The following is a 22000-nucleotide window of genomic DNA, read 5'->3' as shown; positions in this document are numbered from 1 at the left end:
CCTTTACTTTGCCCAGGGAAAGTACCTCAGTAAAACTGGCTGACTTATTACAGCTTGATCACTGCATCCCAAAGGCCCTAAACTGTTGTCGTATGGTTTTTTTTTTTTTTGGGGGGGGGGCTGCCACCCAAATCACATAAGGAGGCTTATTCTTAATTATGAATGCCTGGCCTTAGCTTGGCTTAGTTTCTAGCCAGCTTTCCTTAGCGTTAAATTATCCCGTCTACCTTTTCCCTCTGGGCTTTTCCCTTTCTCTTGCTTCTGTAAATCTTCCTCCTACTCCGTGGTTTGTTGGCGGTGTAGCTGGGTGGCTGGCCCCTGGAGCCCTCCTCCTTCTCTGGCTCCTCCTTCTTAATTCTCTCTTCCCAGATTTCTCCTTCTATTTATTCTCTCTTCCTGCCAGCCCTGCCTATCCTTTCTCCTGCCTTGGTATTGGCTGTTCAGTTCTTTATTAGACCGTCAGGTGTGTTAGACAGGCACAATAACATAGCTTCACGGAGTTAAACAGACGCAACATAAACAAAAGTAACACACCTTAAAATAATGTCCCCAACACTAACCTGGCACTGTTGAGGTGGAAGCTACTTCACTCCCTCTTCACCACCCTCAATCCACAAAGCTTGAAAACATAATAAAGAACGACAGAGAGGTACAAACACCATCCTATATTTAAATGTTCACTATAATAAATAAATGCTTTCACACTAAAAGAAATAGAGTCAGCCAGGCGGTGGTGGCGCACACCTTTAATCCCAGCACTCAGGAGGCAGAGCCAGGCGGATCTCTGTGAGTTCGAGGCCAGCCTGGTCTACAGAGCAAGATCCAGGACAGGCACCAAAACTACATGGAGGAACCCTGTCTAAAAAAACTACAAAAAAGAAAGAGAGAGAGAGAGAGAGAGAGAGAGAGAGAGAGAGAAAGAAGAAGAAGAAGAAGAAGAAGAAGAAGAAGAAGAAGAAGAAGAAGAAGAAGAAGAAGAAGAAGAAGAAGAAGAAAGGGAGGGAGGGAGGGAGACAGAGAGAGACAGAAAGAAAGACAGGAAGGAAGGAAGGAAGGAAGGAAGGAAGGAAGGAAGGAAGGAAGGAAGGAAGGAAGGAAGGAAGGAAGGAAGGAAGGAAAGAAGGAAGGAAGGAAGGAAGAATCTAAGCCATATGCCACCATACACACCTTTGATCTTAGCACTCAGGAGGCAAAAGTAAACAGATCGCTGAGGTCAAGGCCAGCCTGCTCTATAGAGAGTTCCAGGACAGCCAGCACTACACAGAGAAACCCTGTCTCAAAAAAACTCAACTCCCCCCTCCAAAAAAAATTCAGTCATATAAAAAACTACATATAAAAACTCAATGTCAGAAATGATCTCAAAAATTAAATTGGTGGTCCTATGGGGACAAGAGGCTTCATCCAAATTGCTCTTTCTTCTTGGCCACGAACAAGCTCCACCAGGTGTAACAACTCTGGGAACTTCTCCAAGGTCACCCTGGTCTGGGTTGAATGGTGTCCTGGTTAGTTCTAAATATCAATTTGTCACAACTGAGAACTGTCCAAGAGGAGACCGTCAGTAGAAGAAATGCTTTCAGGACGATGTCTGTGAGAAACTGTCCTGATTGTTCACGGTCATAGGAGGACCCAGCCCACTGTGAGTGGCACCATCCCCAGGCAGGTGGTCCTGAACTGTATACAAAAGCTAGCTGACTATATACAGCTGTGAGCCAGTTAGCAAGCAGTCCCCTCCATGGTTCCTGCTCTGCTTCTTTGGCTGTGAAGTGAATTCCTTGGTCAGAGGTAATGCTATGTGGAAGAGGAAGCAGGCTGACCCTCAAGTTCCAGCCTTTGCCCCCCTCAGCGACAGGCTGTGACCTGGAATTGTAAACGCAAGAAAGCCTTTCCTCCTCTAGGCTGCTTTTGGTCAGTGTTTCATCACAGCAACAGAAATGAGATGAGGACAGGCAGCCTCTCCATGTTCTCCTAACTCTCTAATATCTAACACTAGATTACTACGCTCGGCCCTGGCAGCAGACACTTCACACCATCTACCTCTGTCTGCACCCCAACTCAGTGGTGAAAGGCGAGAGAGTCCAGCCCAGAGTAGGTAACTGATGACTCTGGACCCATCTCCATGGTGACCTGCAAATTACAAAAGGCCTAGAAATAGTAACTCCTTTAAGTCTGGGCTGGACATGGGAATCATGGAATAAACACTTGGAGGTCCTGTTATAATCCTTCTCACGTTTACACAAGACAGCGCTCCAGGACCCAGCCTCTTGGGGTAGCAGCAGGACCCCGGCCCTCTGAGGTAGCAGTCCTTACAGGGAGAATGCATAGAGGTCTGTCTCCTGCTCTGCTCCTCCTCAAGGAAAAGATTTCTTGGCTGCTGGTAGGAGCAACAGGCCTAACAGCCTCTTCTGTTGGGGTGAGCCCAGCCAGGCAAAGAGGCTAAGCCCTCTGGCAACCACAGCAGAATCACCAGCCAGGAACCCTAGGTCGGCCAGAACTCCAAGGGCTGACATCGAACTTTTCTGGGAGCTTTGATCGAGACAAAGGCTTTGGCGTTCCTCTCTGGTCCAGGTCCTGGGAGACATCTTCCAAGGATGAGATCTCCAAGTCACTCTCATCCTCAGAAAGCTGCAGAGGTAAAAGAGGAGAAGAGATTTGATTTTGATAAATGCAGGAGGATGACAGAGAGTTCAGCAGCATCCCAGATAGAAATGGGGGAAAGTGATTCTTCCGAGTAAAGCCATGGGGAGAGGTGACTCCTGGTCCTGCCCTCCAAGCTCCCTGCCTCTGAAAACCTGCTCCAGAGACTCGGGGCCACAGTGGTTGAAACAGGTCTGGCATCCTCCTGAGGCCAAGGCAAGCACCTTGGAGAGATTTACGTGTAGATCTGGTTGCTCACGTTTGCACTGAAACCTGGGCAGTCTGCATGTTCACAGCATCATCTATTAGCATTAGACTACTAGGGCCCACTCAACAGAGGAGAGGGAGAGCTTGGAGATGGTTACACGTGCTCCATGATAAAACCAACACAGTATGTAATAAAAAGGTAGATGAGGGGTAATATTAGACGCAGATTTTTAACTCCTCGCATTGACAAAACTGGAAGCCCAGGGCCTTTAACTTTTGAAGCTCTTGAGATGAATGCACCTTAGTCGAAAGGACTCTTCCTCACAGACTGGTGCTCAGAGCTGCCTGGTAAACATTAAACTTGAGAGGAGATGGGAAGCAACAGGACACCCTGGAATGGGCCTGAGCTGCAGCCAATGGTAAAACTAAAGGCTGCTGGGAGGTCAGGCTACATCCAGACCACAGTAATAGCCCAGGCCAGGAGTTCCCACCCAGGGTTTTCAGTGCCTCTGGGGGCTGCCTGGGCTTTGACATAGGCCATTCCATGTATTTCATCCTGGCATGTAAAAAGATACCGTCCAGGGCCTAGACGGCCTCTCTGTCTATTTTAGACTATGGTGCTCTTTCTCAATGGAGAACAGGAGAGCTTGGAGCACTTTGCATAAATGCCAAGATAAACCAAGCACACCGTGTGATAAGAAAAGGGATGTAGGGTGCTACTATAAAACAAGTGAGGAACTAGCGGGACTGCTCAGGGACAGTGCCTGCTTAGCAAGTGGAGGCCCCAGGTTCCATCAGCAGCACTGAAAAGACAACTGCTCACTGCCACTACTGTTGCTTAGGGCAACATCCTCATCATCGCCAAACGGACCTCTCTGGTTGACAGGAGCGAAATGAAAAGCATAATTTATTCTCCTGTCCTAGAAAATAACAGAACGTGGCACCTGTTCCCCAATGGAGGGAGAAGGTGACGAAGAGTCTGGCACCCATGTGAGGGCTCTGTCTGCAAATTCCACGGCAGCTACAGCCTGAGGGAGGCCAGGCCACCAAGATGTGCAGTGGGGAGGCATCCACCTCCTCGAACAGATGGAGCAAAGGTGTCTGCGTTTCCCTATCTGATGTGCTGTGTGGCACCACTCTGATGGCGGATAGTGTTTTCCATCCAGCCTTCTGTTGGGGTCTTCTGTGAAGTCAGAGCTGGGGAGGGGCCCAGCACGGAAGAGACCACATGGGAAGATAGCCACGACAGGAGGCTCACAGCAGCAGGAGACCAGAAACTACATCTCCTCGGAAAGTACTTATCTAACGAACCAAAGGACTTCTTAACATTAACATGGGCAGAGAAAAAAATCTGAAGTGCTCATCTTTCCACATAGATAGGGACAAACGAGACAATGTCACATGCAATGTCCTTCTCGGGTCATGTCAAAGCTCATACATGCTCAGTCTTGTCCCAACCTTCACCCCAGAGCCCTCAAATTCGGAGCTGGCTCTCTGTGGAATGCAGGGCCATCTTCAAGCATCCTACCTGAGACTTCCTTGCTGGTGTGGAAGACCTCTGTAGGGCAGTGTTGGGCCTTAAGAACACACTGACCCCTCCAGACGGCTTCTTTGCTGGAGTTTCAAGCTGTTTCTCAAGGTTTTTTACCATCGACTGCACCAGTGTTCCTGGAAGGGGGCAAGTAGCCACGTCAGTGGGGCAGGCCTGGAAAATGAATGCTTCGTCCCTTTGGACTGCATCTAGACCCCAGGGTAGACAGATGGAGTGGGGGAGAATCAAGAGGAAGAAGACAGGATTAGCAACTCCCCTCCCCCAAAGAGGGAAAAGGACACAGAGAAGGTCCAGGCTAATACTAGCCTGGTTATAAGCAGCTTAGAATGCCTTGATTATATATTTCACACACACACACACACACACACACACACACACACACACACACACACACACACATACACACACACACGTGGTGGTATTGTGTTCTCCAAAATATTGTGTACTCTAATAAATTTATCTGGGGTCAGAGAACAGACAGCCACTAAATACAAAGGCTAGAAAATGGTGGCACTCACACCCTTAATCCTAGCATTCCAGAGATAGAAATCCCTCTGGATCTCTGTGAGTTCAAGGCCACATTGGAAATAGCCAAGCATGGTGACACACGCCTTTAATCCCAGAAAGCCAGCCTTTAATCCCAGGGAGTGGTGGTAGAAAGCAGAAAGATATATAAGGCGTGAGCACCAGAAACTAGAGGCATTTGGCTGGTTAAGCATTTGGCTGGTTAAGCATTTGGCTGGTTAAGCATGTGGCTGGTTAAGCTTCAGGCTTTCGAGCAGCACAGTTCAGCTGAGATTCATTCTGGATGAGGACACAGAAGCTTCCAGTCTGAGGAAACAGGACCAGCTGAGGAATTGGCAAGGTGCGATAGCTGTGGCTTGTTCTGTCTCTCTGACCTTCCAGCATTTCACCCCAATAACTGGCCTCGGGTTTGATTTTATTAATAAGAACTTTTAAGATTCTTGCTACACACACACACACACACACACACACACACACATATTCATATATATGAATGTCTTCTTAATGTAACTGCTGACTGGACTTATGACAGGCTGCTGGTGGAACTGTCCCGAATGAATCTGAGGGGGCCTTCTGTTTAATTCATGAACTACAAAAATTAATGTACAGTCAGGCGATGTGTGATGGTTAATCTTGTCAACTTGATTGCACTGGAAATGGTTGAGGGAATTAGTAGAGCACACCTCAGGTGTGTCTGTGAGACATTATCAAAGGCAATTAGGTCACGAGGGCTCTAATCTAAACGGTGGATTGATCCCTTGATAGATTCATACTGGGGTGACTGGAGGTGTGGGGAAAGGTAGGAGGTGGGAACCACTTGGAAGAAGTAGGTTACTACCCTTTTTCCTGTATCCCTTTCTCTAGATTCCTGTCTGCCAGGGTTTGATCTGCTCCACAGATCCTACAAGGATGTACTGGTATCTGGAAAACCATGCACCAAAATAAATAATTCCTCCCTTTAAGCTTGGGTTAGTTCTTGGGTATTTCAGTCACAGTAAAGTGACTCCTCTGTCTTCCTTCAACACCTCCACCCACAGACAAACATAGATCAAATATTAGTATCACAGGCACAATTTCCTATGAATTCCATGCAGGAAGCAGGAGTTAATCAGTAACTCAGATCATCAATGGGCCCTGACTCACAGCATGAACATCACACAGCTCTCTGGACTCAAATGCTAAGGCTCTTAAGGCAGACTTTTAGAGCTGCAACAGCCCTTGGATGATTGATCATTGTGTTTATTGGGGCTGGAAAGATGGCTCAGTGGTTAAGAGTGTCTGCCTCATTTGCAGAGGACCTGAGTTTGAGCAGGGGCCTGGCTTCTGTCAGCAGTTTTATAAGGGGACTTGAATGGCTAGGAGCAGACGCCACTACTTTGAGAAGAGGAATGTTCAACTCATCATTATAATCGCCTACCAGATAGAGCGTGGTAAGTTTTAAGAAAAATTCACTCCAATTACCAGAAGGCTTAGCTTAAGTCTCTATAGATCCCTTTTTATCAACAAGTTGCCTCCCTGCCTGTCACTGAAGAAAATGCCAAAGAACTTCCCTACACAGATAAAATGCTGCTGCTGTCCAAAGACTGTTGGTGGAGATATACTCAGGGCTTCCAGGTACCTTCTGTTTCTCCCAGATAGCCCCGAAGGGATCTATTCCTTAGATGGTCTTCTCTACTAAACAAAAGGACTGGGGGAGCTCCCCAAACATCCAACATTTAGACAACTCAGTGACAAAAACAAGGGGCAAAATTACCCTCGCCCAGGTCTAGCTTCCGCCTGGCATTTCTGAGACGAAGAAGATATGCCGAATCAGAACTCCCTGGAAGAAGCTGAAGGGTTTTCCAGGGCACAGAGAAACTGAGGCCGGAGAAGGACTCACCTGAGGAAGCCAGCCCACCGGAGCCCTTGCCGGAGGGCTGGGCGCTCTCCTCCGAGGTCTCAGAATCAGACCAGCCCCATTTGTCCTCCGGCTGGGGCGCAGGCCTGGAAAGAGCTTTGGGGGGCTGAAGAGACACTTGCTGCACAATGTCTTCTTCTGGCTCCTCTTCAGAACTAAAAGGGGGGGTGCTGCTGCGAGATGAAATGAAGGGAACAGGGGCCAGAAAGAAAAATTCAAAAGCCAGACTTTGGCCTTTTGGTTTGCCCCAAGCCAGCCCTGGCTCCCTTTCTCAGGCAGAGGACAAAGCCCAGAGTACCCGAGGCCCTACCCTTCCACTGTAGCCAGGGGTTGGAGAAAGAGGTGGGAAGGGGAGGGGAGGTCTGCCCGGACTGTGAGTGAAGGATCCCCCCTCTCTTCTCAGAGGCTCCGGATGAACACTACCTGAGGCACCTTCTATATTCATGTCTGCCCCCATCCCTCCCATGTAATGCAGAGCTCTGTGAGGGTCTAGGACAGGCTTCCTGAGGCCAGAGGCCATCACCTCAGACCCTACAAGAGGGCAAAGCCCAGAGCTCACCTCAGCCCGGGCCCAGGGGAAACAGGGGTACTGGAGGGTCCATGCACTCGGGGGCGTGGAATGGGGGTGGACACCTGGGTGAGGCCAGGGCCATGGCTGCTGTGGCTCTGAAGAGCTGGCGTAGAAGGCGGGGCTGGCTTGGATGGCAGCACCACGTTCAGGGTCCTGGTCTTTGGCCGGGCCTCCCGTGTGGCCAGCGCGATCGGCTGGCTTTTGACTACGAACACAGAAAGGAATGACTTGCAAAACATGCCAATGCTGGGCCTGTAGTTCTGAAATAGAGGCAAGTCTAACACCAGAGATGATCAAGCCAAGCACAGTTGACAGCTGCCCTATATCCTGAGTCCCTCTGCTAAGACAAAGCTCCAGTTTCCTTAGAGACTGGGAGGGTATTCAGTCTCCAGGTCACGCCATCATTACAGAAGACCAGAGAAGTCATTCTGCAGACCCAGGCCGACTTTGGTCACAACCTTAACTACTCAGAACCTTGAATGGGAGAAAGCCTGCAGGAAAACTCTGCTGCCACCAGAGGTCGCTGCAAGACTACATAACTACCAACAGCTGCCGGGACCTTTCAATCCGCAGGCAAAGTTGCTGTGCCCAAGACAGGCAGTTGGGTACCATCCCTGTTCACATTAGGAAACAAGGGGCTCTGCGATGTTTATTCGTGGCACATGAATTGGAGAGAAAGTGCATCACAGGAAGCTAGAGCAAGTGCTTTCCATGGAACTTACACCTAGCACTGGGTTCACTGAGAAGGGCTTCTCACTGTAGTAGCTCAAGGTCAAAAACATTTGTGATACACTGCTCTCAAAGAATTTGTTTATTCATAAGTAGGAAGGGCTAAGATGAAGGAAGGGGAAAAGCCAAACAAACTTGCAGAGAGGAAATAATAGCTTACAGCTACTGTGTACTAGATGCTCATCAAGGCTCTTCGCATACATCTGTTGCCCGCCGCCCAAGTCCCCAGTTTATCATCAAACAGTGTCATTTTCCTGCTTTACAGAGACATGGAGCTATGGAGGAACTTGCCCTCAGCTCCATGGAACAAAGTGACAGGCACACACCTAGCTGGTCGTCCATCTGCCACTGCATCCCACGGCAAGCTCCAGAACAAGAGGCATGGTCTAAGTCAGTGGTTCTCAACCTTCCTCATACAGTTCCTCATGTGGTGAGCTCCAACCATAAAATTACCTCATTGGTACTTCATAAATATAATTTTGCTACTGTTATGAATTATAATATAAATACCTGATATACAGGATAGCTGATCTGCAACCCCTGTGAAAAGGTAGTTCGAATCCCCCCAAAGGGGTCATGACCCACAGGTTGAGAACTGTTTGGACTCTTAGCAGACAGGTGAGCACTGGCAAAGGGCTTGTGGGGAATGTGAAGATAAGGAGACTCAGAGCAGGAAGGAAAGGTCTACAAAGTGTCATGAAAATGGATCTCTCATCTCAGTAAAGGACTTGAACCCCAAAGCTAGGGAAGGGGCAATGGGAAAAGGGGAGGCTCCCTCCTGGCTTTCTGATGACAGCAATGGGGAAAAGTGGTACCCACAAGAAGCAAGACGCCCTTCCTTTCCCCTGAAAGCCAGAAATCTGAGGACATTTTCCATTCTTTCTCTCCAAATCCCTTTCCTCCCCATCCTGAGCATCCAGCACCCCTGTGTCTGTCTGTCTGGCTCACATCTCCCAATCTCCCCTGCTTTCTCCTCCCTCTCCTGAGTGTCCAGCACTGTGTCTGTCTGTCTGGCTCACATCTCAGTCCCCCCTGCTTTCTCCTCCCTCTCCTGAGTGTCCAGCACTCCTGTGTCTGTCTGTCTCACATCTCCCAGTTCCCCCTACTTTCTCCTGTGACAGGGCAGGTCCTGGGACAAAGTCAGGCAAAGCAGATACTACACTAAGTTAGAGATATTTGGGCAAATGAGCAAAGGAATACAAGTTCAGACCCAAGCAGGAAAGCCACCTGTCTGTCAGAAACATCAGCAAGACCAAGAACTGTCCTGTCTTTAGAAACTTTAAGGTCAGAAAGTTGACCTAGGATGGGGTCTCTCAGATAATCACATAATTTTTACCATATTCTTATACTACCTGTGTCCTGTTATCTCTTTAATATTTTATATTAACAATTGCACTTTTCACATAAAATACTTGCTTTATACTTATACAAGAAATAATTCTACTACCTCATGTGATTGTATGCTAGGATTTTCCCCCCAATTCATGTGAAGGAAAAGAAAAAAGTAAGTTGTAAAATAAATGGTCCATGTACCAACTAAAATCATCTCTAGTGTCCCCCAGAGATATGCAGGCTGCATTTGGCAAACTTCGTGTGCATAAAGAGCTCAACCCTGATCTGCTGGACATGAGACAGGGTTGGCATCCTTCTGGCCATGTGCATCCACAACTTAGGAAAGGACATGAAGGCATCCTTTAATCTTCTACCCAAATCACAAGTGTCTCTACCCAACCCTGACTCTGTTTCTCCCAAAGAGGCTTTCTCAACTCATTTACCCTTGAGGATCCCACAGGCTCTACTGGTCAGAAAAGCATCCCATGGGAGGCAGGGGTAGCTTCCTCCTCCTGTGCGAATACCCCAGCCAGGATGGAACACTCCTCTCACGGTCTCAAAGCACGCCTGCCCTCGCTTACCTGGAGGCTGGCCGTCTGGCTGGGACACTACAGCCGTGCCCTCCCATCTCTCCTTCGCTCGGCCGGTCACTTCCTTATTGAGTTTTTCCCTCAGACGCCAAAATTCACGAAAGCTTCTGGCTGTCTGCTCCCTTTGGCTTCTCAGCAGGGACTCCAGACGTCGGAGAGTCTGAGCTGAAATTCCCTTTGTGCCCTAGAGGAGACAAAAGTTCACCTTTGCATACACAGGCTCCCTCCTCCCTTCCCTAAAGCTGCTGACGTGGGGGCGCTCTGACGGGAGCCTATTGTGTTGGAGGGTGTGACTGGGAAACAGAGAGGGTGGGCTGCACATTGCAGCCAGTGTGTGAATTCAGGGTTTAGGAACTCTATCACAAGGCACAACACAGCATTAGGCGAAGGGCTACATCACAAGTCAACGCACATCACACCAAAAGGGACTTGGATGGGGACGCACTTTCCCAACATCCTACTGAATGACCAGGTGAGAGCACAGCCTACGTCATCTTGCACCTCCTGGCACTACCATGTTCTCCCTGATTAACAGTGTTTGGAAAACTGAACTTCCAAACCAATGCATACTACTAGAAGTTCCTTGGGCTTCTGCCACCCACCCAGAGCCCAGGAAAGGGTTTGGGAGGCATCCGAATGCTAGACGAAGATTTACCAAAATTAGACATTTTTAAGTCAAAACTGAACACAGGACCGGGATAGGATAGCAGCTGAAGACAGGCCAATCTCGATGAGAATTTTTATAAAACTCAACCTAGCTGTCTGAGTTTGTTTTGTTTGTTTTTCTAATCTTACTCACTGAAATGCAAATAGTATGTTCAATGCTATGATGCTTGGCTACTTTGATAACATGATGTGCCTTTATATACTAATAGATGCATTCAGGCTCCATGTGTGAACATCTGGGCACAGCCACATGTTCCATACATAAATAGTGGACTTAGAGAGGTTTATGCAAACGGGACTAGCCCATAGACCAGACTCAGCCAGCTAAATGCCCTCTGTTGGAGATTTGGTTAGAGACATGGAGGGGGGGGAGTAACCAATGAGCGGGGAACACTGAGAGAGTCAAGATGAGGACTTGGAGGAAAGCAGAGACCTCTCTTCTGCCGGGAGGTGACAGAAGCTGTCCTTAGAGAGCAACAAGCACAGGAGGAAATGAATGAGTCTGCAAGGTACAGAACGAACAATCGCCTCTCTGGGCGAGAACATTTTTTTGTCTTCATTATAGGGCTCAGCCTATAAACAGTACCCCTTAGCCTGGTGTAGTGGCACACTATGTTAAGTTCAGCACCCTGGAGGCTGAGGCAGTAGGATTGGTGTGAGGTCAAGGCCAGCCCGAGCTGCACAGCAAGACCCTGTCTTTAAACACATAATCAAATGATAACTCAACAGTGGCCCAGGAACCGACCCTCTTTATCCCCATGCCTTCCAGCTTCTCTTCCAGGGTGTCCTCCAGGATGGGCCGGAACTGCTTCAGCCAAGTGGGGTTTTGCCTCAGAGCTGCTAACAACACCTTCCGCTGCTCATCACGGGACTCCTGCAGCTCTGCAGGGGGAGACAGTAAGCAAGGTCAGTGCTCCCCCCAATCCAGCCATCCCTGTACCTGCCAGTGACCTGAGAGCCATGCTGTACCTGCCAGTAACCCCAGTCCAAAGCAGGCCACTCCTACATGTCCACCCCTGGGCCAGAAGATGACACAGTTTTCCTTCTGTTTGTCACTGTCTCAGACACGCCACCCAGCTTCTACTCCCCCATCCCCTGCCAGCCTAGACCTCCCAGATCTGGGCTCAGTCCATCCTGAAGCCAACCCATTGCTTTTGGAATTGGAATTAAACTTTGGAAACAACTTGTTCCCTGGACTCCATGCTGGTCTCGGATTCCAGACCAGCTCCAGCCTTAGCCCAGCCTCCACCTGATACCCTCTCCCACCACTGAACTCTCCTACCACTGAATCTGGTGCTGTTCTGACCCAGATTAAAGAGCAGACAAGATCATCCCTCCAAGTTTCCTCTCTAGGCCCCTTGTCAGTCCTGTTACTTTGGGTCCTATCTACCTACAGCTCCTTCACATGGAGAAGAGCAGCAGAGACCATCTGAAGGCCAGTGCAGTGAGCTCCCCTCCAGGGACCAGCACCAGGTGAGAGGCAGTGGAGCAGGCACAGGGGCAGGACCTGAGTCAGAAGCCAGGCAGGCACTGGCTCGGCCTGCTGTAGCCTTGTGACTCAGTGCCCCTGCAGACCGCATGTTAGCGCCTTTAACAAGGTACCTGGTGCATACGCAGTGCTTAAGAAATATCTATCGTGTGTCCTTAGTTCCTTCCACCATAGCTTCATGTAGCCAGATTATGGTTAAAGGGAAAATAAAAGAGAGGAGAGTAGCCAGTCTGAGAGAGAGAGAGAGAGAGAGAGAGAGAGAGAGAGAGAGAGAGAGAGAGAGAGAGAGAGACCCACCTTCCTCAGAAGAGTCCTCCTCCTCTGTGTCCACAACAGCCTTGGGCAACTCTTGGACTTCTGAGAAGACAGAACAATTAGTGGCACCAGAACCCTGCAGGCCACCCCTGACTCAAAGAAAGGTGCAGTACCCCAGGGGAGTACAGGCCTGTGAGGGCAAGCCCTCCATAGACTCGTCTTTCCCAGAGGGGCAGGGTGGAAGAAACGGTCACAAACACAGACCCTGGAGGCAGGAACATCAGACTCACAGGCCAGTTCTGCCTCCAATAGCTGTGCATGAGCTGACAAATGTCTGAACCTCACTAAGCCTCAGTTTCCTTATGTGGAAAACAGAGTGATGATACCCATCCCACATTAAATCACAACATTATGAGATGATGAACCGTAAGTATGCGGCATGGTGAGTTAGAAAGACTACTCAAGGGCCCAATTCTATCAACACCATACCCAAGACCCTCACTCCTTCCCTCCCGCTAGAGAAAAACCAAGCCAGGCATGAGTCTCTGGCAGCTGATGGAACGCCTTCAGCACAGATGCCCTCTCTCCCATAGGCCCTCTTCCTTATCCAGTTGGACAGCCTGACATCACAGTGCATGTCCCATGGACTGCTATCACCAGTCTTCTACCCATAAATCACCTGGGGGATGAAAGACAAAGAGCCCAGGACAACCCCAAAGACAGATCCTAACCACCCACTGCAGACTTACCCTCCGTCTTCCTGAGGGACAATGTCTGGATCTGCAAAAGGTGGGAGAGAGCAGGTTACAGCCAGCAGAGGACACTGGAGGGACTCTGCTCTGAGCATCAGACCTGCCCAGAACAGGGAAGGGCGGGCAGCCACGGTTGGCATGGAACTAGAATGGCTCACTACCTGGCCCCAAGCACATCTCATCTCCCACCGTGCATTGTGGAAAGACACCACACCAGGAAGAGCAGTTGCTAGGAGTCCTGGATGACAGCCTGCTCAGCTTTCTCAGGGATGGGAGACCAGAACGCTGTCTTCAGAGGGCTATTCCCTCAGGGCAGGAACCCATGGAAGCAGAATGGGACAGGAGTACAGTTGGTATGGAGACAAAATTGATGTAAGACAGCCAGGAAAAGAAAAATTCTAACCAGGGGTGCAGCCAGCTGAGCTGAGGGCTCATGGGAACACAGAGGCCGGACAGCATCCCTGCCCGGAGGCCTGACCCAGGCACTGGCAAATCTGCTCAGCACCCCTTTCCCAACAAGGGCCTTTCCCTCCTCATTCACAGGTTGCAGACTGAGCAGCCGAATGTGGTCCACATGACCTCAGACCACAGTAACAGCTGCCTGTCCATGTTTGGATGGAGAGTTCTGAACCAGCAAAGGGTCAAGAGCGCTAGTGGCCAACTGTTTTTGGTTTCCTGGTTTGTCTGTGTTGTCACATGGGACCAGCAAGAAGCACGTTGGCTTCTGAATAAAGGAAACACTTTCAGAAGAGAGAAACGCTAAGGAGGAAAACTATTGTCCACACTCAAGTCCCGGTTCCATTTCCTTCACAAACTCAGCTGCTTCTCCGCCTTGGGCTATGAGACACCGTTTACCGATGTGGTGAACCCTCTCTTCCGCTCCAGCTTGGGTTTCTAGCACCTGCTGCATCGTATACTGCTGTAGTTCTTATCCAATACTGATCCCCAACTGCTTCTCCTCACCTGCCTACTCCAGCAACCGAAAAACCAATTATGTGGAGCCGGAGAGATGAAGGAGCAGTTAAGAGCACTTGCCGTTCTTGCAAAGGGCCCAGATTCAGTTCCCAGCAGCCTCTGGCTCACAACCTTCTATAACTCCAGGAACAGGGAACCCCCTACCCCCAGCCTCTTCTGACCTTCAAGGACACCAGACACAAACGGTACAATACACACACACAGGCAAAACATCGTTCACATAAAATAAAATCTTTTTTTTTTTTTAATGAAGAATCCTTCTTAAAAACTATGCTCTTGGGGCTGGAGAGATGGCTCAGAGGTTAAGAGCACTGACTGTTCTTCCAGAGGTCCTGAGTTCAATTCCCAGCAACCACATGATGGCTCACAACCATCCATAATGAGATCTGGTGCCCTCTTCTGGCCTGCAGGCTGAACACTCACTGTATACATAATAAATAAATAAATAAATCTTTAAAAAAAAAAAAAAAAAAAACCTATGCTCTTTCCCAGTTTCTTTAAAGTTATATTTGCTCACTGACACAGCTTTAAGCGATATGTCTCCAAAGCCTGGGGCTGGTGAGATGGCTCAGCAGATAAAGGCGCTGCTGCCCAAGCCTGGTGACCTGCATCAGATTCGTGAATCTACATGAAGGTATAAGGAAGAATGGACTTCACTGGGCCGCCCTCTGAGCTCTGCATGTATGCTGGAGTGTACGTGTGCTCTCTCTCTCTCTCTCTCTCTCTCTCTCTCTCTCTCTCTCTCTCTCTCTCTCTCTCTCTCTCACACACACACACACACACATACACACACACACACACACACACACACACAGAATAAATAATTCTTTTGAAATGTCTTGGGAAGGGGCCTTTTTATCAACTTCATCCATCAAATATGACTGTGATGGTTGGGGCGTCCACACTATCTTGTAGCTGCTCCTGTAAGTGACCCCTCTCCCATATTCCTATAAGTAACCCTAATAGAACGCACAGATCACCAAGTTGGACTTGGGCGGTATCTGTACTTTGGTCTGTCATGGGTTCCTGATCTGGGGTGAGTAGATGTGCATGCTGTGTCACCCAGGCAAAGTTTTGTCACATGGCAGGTGGGCACAGTGACTGACATAATGTGCTAGAAAGCAGAAAAGTACAGCTAACAAGGGGCAGAGGACAGGAGGAAGGGATTGGGCAGTGGCGATAACTCCAGGGCTCTGTGGAAAACAGGAACCTGAGGCCCCAGGTAGGGCTTAGAGGAGAGAAGGGCAGCTTTCCCACAGACCTGGACTTCCAAAGGGGAGCCAAGTACAGGCTGGGTGTGGGGGAGAATTACCAAGAACAGGTGAAGAGCCACAGGACCCAGCTTTAGTAGGTGCTCAGAGACCCAGCAACTTTTATCTCGCCGGCTTATTAGAAAGCCTCATCCGAAGCTGTTCCTTTACAGAAAGCGGGCTGGCTAGTAAGTTACAACTGTGAATATACTATAACGAGCACAGCTGTGTCCCAGCAGCCCAGCTAGAGTCAGATGTCACCCGCCACTTACAGAAAACCCTGTGCCGATTTCATCATCCATCAAATAAAGGTGGGGAGAAAGTGGGGTCTATCATGAAGGGCTGTTTGAGGTTTCAATGAGGTGACATGCAAAGCGCCAACCTGGCATCTTATGTGGTCTCTGGTGACAGAGTGAGACATTTGCCACTGCGAGGGAGGTGGCTGTAGCCTCATAACCTTGTGCCCCTCTTCACTCCCCTTCAGGAGCTTAATGACGCCAACAGTATGAACTCAGAAGGATCCAAAGTCATCCTCACAGAGAAGAGGCCGGGCAGCTGCGGGCAGTGACTAGGGAAAGGACCGACCTACCGTCTCCTCTTGGGACGCGATAAGCCTGGCTTGTTCTTGAAGCTGGGCACGGAGGGCGTTGATATGGCGTTGAGACTGGGCAGCTGCCTTCTTCTGATCCTGAGACAGGGTGGCATGGAGCCTCTCATTCTCTTCCCGCATCTGGTGGGCATAGGAAGGTTGGGCAGTCAGATGTCTGTATGAACCCAAGTACCCCAAGTGAGAAGGGCGGAGTCCCTACGGCCAAATGTTGGTGGCGGGTCTCGCCTAAGGCCAAACTAGATTTCTAGACTGTGCAGATGGCTTTCAAACAATTGTAGCTGCCTTCCAGTTTAGGTACATTTTTTAGCTGTGCCAGAGAAGAAATAAGAAGAGAAAATGGAATGTAGACCTCAAGGATCATGGAATGCCAGGCGGTGGTGGCCCATGCCTTTAATCCCAGCACTTGGGAGGCAGAGGCAGGTGGAGCTCTGTGAGTTCGAGGCCAGCCTGGGCTACAGAGCAAGATCCAGAACAGGCACCAAAACTACACAGAGAAACCCTGTCTCAAAAAACAACAACAACAAAAAGGATCATGGAAGAAGGTTCTCTGTCAGATGTAGTCACCTACTGAGGACATGCAGGTAAGAAAAAAGACCACTCAAAAATCATCAAATTTCTTTTCAGATAAAAACAAGAAGTGAGGAAAATGTGTTGCCATGCCACCTCTGACAGGGGGAGCAGAGGTAAAGGAGGTTATTTATTAGTATTTGCGTAAAGGAACTCTAGAGAATGAAATAAAACCATCACATGGGAACTGGGTCACCCTGCAAGGCAGTGGGAGCAAGTGTCCCCCATAGGCCAAGCTCTGCCACGACTCATGGCATCTCCAGGGCCACGGCCAGCAGAACCTGAGAAAGTTAACTCACTTCCTCCTCAATCTACAAAGAAGGTAGGTTGCGATCTGTGCTCGGGGCTCAGTATGTGAGCCCTTCACTAGTCTCCCTCTGAAATATCACCGGGCTCTGCTCTACCTGGTTCTCCCTGGAGGTGGAGGTTTTCTAAGAGTCCACACATGAGTGATGTGACTGATAATTCATCAGAGTCTCAGAACACAAGAGGGCTTGAAATTTAGTATAGGATGCATGGGATTCGGAACATGGCTGAGGGTGCCCGCTCCTGGCTAAAGAATCTGCCCAATAGGCAGATGACTCCATCTGTATATTAAAGGGGACTGGCAGCCATGCCCACTATCTGCAACAATACACCTGACAACCAGTTCTAGAGAATGCGAGGGGGAGGGGATGCTGCATAGAGAGAGGTCATGGGACACCAAACCCTCTGGCTACCAAACAACAGCTACCTCTCTCCTCTCGGCTGCTCGCTCTTCGTGGAGTGCCTTCATCTTTCTCTTCCATTCTGTTTTCTGAAAAAGAGGAAAAGCTTTGTTTATTGGAGCCCTCTAGGTAATAAATAAATACAAACTATAAAACTATGAAGAGTAAAAAGTACTGGCTCCTGGTTAGACAGAAAGACAAGTGGAATAGAATAAAGAAACTAAACCAATTTGGGGGGAAATGGACACTTAGTGGGAGAGAAAATGGGGGTATGGATTATTGACTACTGGTGTTTGAACAAATGGCTAACTGACCAGAAAAAAAAAAAAAAAGCTTGGATGCCTGTTTTATGCCAAAATTAACTGTAGACAGATCAGATAATTACACATAAAAATCAAGACAGCAAAATAATAATAGTAATAATTAAGGACATAGAATGACTCAAGAAAACAAAGGAATATTTTCTTTTAACTCTCAGAGTACACACAATAATAAAGGACAGACAGAGAGGTTGAAGAGATGCCCAACAGTCAAGAGAACTCGCTGCTCTTGCAGAGGACCTGAGTTCAGGTCCCAGCACCTAGATCAGGTGACTTGCAACTACCTGTAACTCCAGCTCCAGGGGATCCAATACCCTCTTCTAGCTCCTGAAGATGTCTTCACACAGGTATGCATACACACAGAGACATACACATACACATTAATAAAAATAAAAATGACTCTGTTTAAAGAGCTGATCATTTGATAACTTTTACCAGAGAAACTTTACTTTTGTATGGCCAGACAACAATAAAGTAAAGTTGAAAGACCAGTAGAAGACTGGGGGGGGGGGGGGGGGGAAATAACGAAATAACCAAAGGCTGGATTGATTTCCACAAGCAGAAGCAAGGCCAAGGCAGTGGCTAAAGGCTATAACTCCAGCAGTTGAAAGCTGGAAGCAGGAAGGTCAGGAGTTCAAGGTTAGGATCCTTCTCAGACACACCACACAGCAAGTAGAGGTCAGTCCAGGCTACATAAGACCCTGTCTCAAAAGGTGGAAGAAAAGAGAGGGGGCAAAAGAAGAAAGGGAACGACATTAAGAGTTCAAGTTCATAGGAAAAGAAAGGCTGTGTGTGTGTGTGTGTGTGTGTGTGTGTGTGTGTGTGTGTGTGTGTGTACACAGGTATGCTTGCATGTGTATGGAGGCCAGGCTCACCCTCCATCTTATTTTTGAGACAGGGTCTCTTGCTAAACCAGTTAGCTAGACTGACTGAGCAGTGAGCTGTGAGTCCCAGAATCTGCCTGTCTCTGTCCCCTAGCTCTGAGGTTCTAGATGCATGCTGTTCCTGTCATTTATGTGGGCGTTGGGGATTTAAATTAATGTCCTCATGCTGGCATTGTGAGCATTTTACTGACCAAGCCATTTCCCCAGGAACAATGACCTTTTATGATATAAAAATCTATGAACCATCTTTGTTGGTTAGAGTTTTTTGGGTTTTGTTTTGTTTTGATTTTGTCTACTTAACACAAGCTAGAGTCATCTGGGAAGAGGGAACCTCAATGGAGAAAATGTCCCCACCAGATTGGCTTGTAGGCAAGCCTGTGAGGTATTTTATTAATTGATGATTGATGTGGAAGGGCCCAGCCCACTGTGGGCAGTGTCATCCCTGAGGTGGTCCTGGAGCAAGCCTTGAGAATAGCATGCCAGTAAGCAGTGTTCTTCCTCTAGGTCCCTGCCTTGGTTTCCCTTGATGATGTATTGTGACATGGAAGTGTAGGCCAAACAATCCTCTTTCCTCCCCAAGATGCTTTTGGTCACGGTGTTTAACACAGCAATAGAAAACTAACTAGGAAAACATCTGTGGTGGTTTGAATAAAAATGCACCCCCCATATAGGGAGTGGCACTGTTAGGAGGTGTGGCTTGTTGGAGGAAGTACATCACTGCATGTGGGCTTTGAGGTCTCAGCAGCTCAAGCCAGGCCTAGTGTCTCATTGTCTCTTCCTTCTGCCTGCAGATCCAGATGTAGAACTCTCAGCTCCTTCTGCGGTACCACGTCTGCCTGCATGCCACCATGCTTCCCACCTTGACAATAATGGATTAAACCTCTGAAACTATATGCTGCCCCATTAGATGTTTTCCTTTTTAAGAGTTGCTGGTCACGATGTCTCTTCACAGCAATAGAAACTCTGAAGGATGTCATTCTGCAAACAGACTTCAGCTTTCTCAACCACCTTGGAGAGCAGACACGGAGCTCATGTTGGGCTGTGGCTGACTGTCCCTGCTGTGGCCTTAGAGCTGTTACCGACCTCCACTGCCTGGACTTGGGAAAGGTTCTCCGTGTGGTGACCAGAGTAAACTGGGTACAAATCTTCCCAGCTCCGTTCAGTAGCCGGCCTCATGGTGATGGCCGGTTAGGAGTCTGAACGCCACAGAACCTGGCAAGTGGTATTTCTGGCTCTGAGTTGATACCTAAGCATTGACTACTACACCACAGACTTGTTACAAATATCTTCACATCCCAGGACACTGTCATACTTTCTGAATTGTTTTCAACTGTGCAGAATAAAGGTTGGGACAAAGATGTTAAAAAAACCCACCTGTATTTGCATATATTTGTACATATCAGATAAATACGATGACTAACACGTCACCAGCCTTGCCTGCTTTCATACTGAACAAAACCTGAAAATATAAAGCTGTGATGTCTCTCAACTTCACTGAATCCACAAGGCAAAACCGACGAGGCCTCAGTGAGGACAGCTAGATTCTTGGCTTGCTCTGGAGAGAAGGGCATCAAGCAACCATCAGCTCACCTGAACTTCCATCTTCTCTCGAAGGGCCTGGAGCTCCTGGGCCTGCTTGAGTCGTTCCTCTGACTCCTCATCCCGCAGAGACCCAAGGTGGGACTCGGTCATACTGTAGGACTTCAGCGCCTTCAGCTTCTGAAAAAGCCAAGAATCGTTTCATGACAGGAAGCCCTAGATGTGGCACTGGCTATTTACCATACCCCAATACAGGACCAGAAGGGTGAACTCTCCCAATCAAGAGCCTGTCCACACAAATCAGCAGTCCCCTCACTGGGGGTCTCCCAAGGCTCAGCCCCTGCACAGTAGAAATAAGCACCCATGGGAATAACAAACTTGAGTGTTATTTCAGTTCCAGAGAAATTCTGCTGTCTCCAAATCCAAGCTTGCCCATCTGCTGGCCAGTTTCTTCAGGTCTAGATTAAGCTGAAAAGAGCCACACTGAGAGCCCATGTGTGAGAGTCTTCATGCCCTGAGGATCCCTGCTTCTTAGACGCACGCACGCACGCACGCACGCACGCACGCACGCACGCACGCAAGCTGTCACCAGAAACAGGTGTTTTTACAGTGTTCAGAGCCATGTCACTTATACCTAGAGTTTTTTTTTTTTTATTGATTCTTTGTGGATTTCACATCATGCATCCCAATCACATTCATCTCCCCATCCCTTCACATCCTCTATCTTCTCTTGCAACGTCCCACCCCAAAATAAAATAAAATTTAAAATAAAAACAAAAACTAACATACAAAAAAAAATTCTTGGTGTGGAAGCTGTGGTGTGACACAGTGAGTCACACAGTGTACCCTTTAGTCCATACATCTTTACTTGTGTTTATTATAACGAGTCATTGATCTGGGTCAAGGCCCCAGGCTTCTGCTACACTCTCAGTGCTGGGCCCTCACTGGGACTCCTCTTGGATCACCTGTTGCTGCCTTGTGTCATGGAGATCCTGTAGCTTTGGGTCTGCAGCTCCTACCCTTTCACATGCTCCAGCAGTTCATAGATAAGGTGGATGTTGTCGGGGTGGGCAACTCATAGCGGTGGTTCTGGACCTAGGTGGTACCCGGGTTAGTCAGCTTGCCAGCTTTCACTCATCCACACCACCAGGGCAAGCTCTCCAGCACTGCCCCGGCTAGCTCACCCACTGCAGCAGACAGCAAGGAGCAGGGCCAATTCTCCTGCTCTTGTGCCCTTGGGCGGGCTCACCCACTCCCCCACCACCAGGGCCAGCTCTACTGGCACAGTGATCCTTGAGCCAGCACTGTGACCAGAGGAGCAGGCAGGCACAATTGGATCAAAGACAGACCCTTTCTACCTACCCATGTTATACTAACAAAGCCCATGTCTATCCCCACGCACAACCTTATGATAAGCCTTATGCAGCTTTAAGAATCTTTGAGCCTGAGTTTACTCGGTGTTGTTGATAACTTTTCTCAGCCACTGCTTAGGCAATACCAGGACCAAATGTTAATCATTTCCCAGCTTGAGTATTTTCGCTGGCAAATGCTTTAGGCCTGAACAACTTGCGGGGGGGGGGGGGTGTTCCACCTCTGCTTTCTATGTCACTGCCACAGGACAGCACACAGCTGGCTCTTTGCACCACAGACCTCCATGGCCTGTCTTTCCTGGTAGCATATCCTCCAGCGGCTGCATCAACCCCATGTATCCTAATGTTCTCTTGGCAGTCAGGAAACAGCCAAAGTGCTCACACCTCTGTCCCAGGCAAGCTCCAAGGAGCAACACTTCCAAAATGGACTTAGCTCTCAGTGGCCCTCCTTACATCAGGATGCTGCTGCTTGTAGTTTTGAAGACTATCTCACAGTACTTTTTCAATCATTCTAAATAGAATCTTACCTTGTTTCCCCCAGAATTAAAAAAAAAAAAATGAATTGGCAAAATAATTATC

The 22000-nt window shown here is 48.6% G+C and overlaps 1 protein-coding gene across 11 annotated transcripts in view; it reads right to left on the bottom strand.

Moving 5' to 3' along the window:
- Window positions 1-644: 644 nt before the first annotated feature.
- Window positions 645-22000, bottom strand: part of Dzip1l (DAZ interacting zinc finger protein 1 like) — a 40969-nt gene continuing 19613 nt past the window's right edge. For 9 of the 11 annotated variants that reach the window (XM_076576904.1, XM_015994048.3, XM_076576905.1 and 6 more), the window contains 11 exons: window positions 20103-20231; window positions 17335-17397; window positions 16014-16154; window positions 13197-13227; window positions 12490-12549; window positions 11449-11585; window positions 10029-10221; window positions 7375-7591; window positions 6798-6988; window positions 4370-4509; window positions 645-2622 (listed from right to left, as the gene is read on the bottom strand). In XM_076576904.1, coding sequence (XP_076433019.1) covers window positions 2461-2622; window positions 4370-4509; window positions 6798-6988; window positions 7375-7591; window positions 10029-10221; window positions 11449-11585; window positions 12490-12549; window positions 13197-13227; window positions 16014-16154; window positions 17335-17397; window positions 20103-20231 — 1464 coding nt within the window. In that variant the 3' untranslated portion in view covers window positions 645-2460. The remainder of the gene's footprint in view (window positions 2623-4369; window positions 4510-6797; window positions 6989-7374; window positions 7592-10028; window positions 10222-11448; window positions 11586-12489; window positions 12550-13196; window positions 13228-16013; window positions 16155-17334; window positions 17398-20102; window positions 20232-22000) is intronic. The other 2 variants (XR_013052902.1, XM_076576900.1) reach the window with 2 other exon arrangements.

Source organism: Peromyscus maniculatus, chromosome 7 (assembly GCF_049852395.1).
Source record: "Peromyscus maniculatus bairdii isolate BWxNUB_F1_BW_parent chromosome 7, HU_Pman_BW_mat_3.1, whole genome shotgun sequence".
Classification (NCBI taxonomy): domain Eukaryota; kingdom Metazoa; phylum Chordata; class Mammalia; order Rodentia; family Cricetidae; genus Peromyscus; species Peromyscus maniculatus.
The sequence above is the reverse complement of the archived record's forward strand: the minus strand, read 5'-3'. Positions and strand labels throughout refer to the sequence as shown.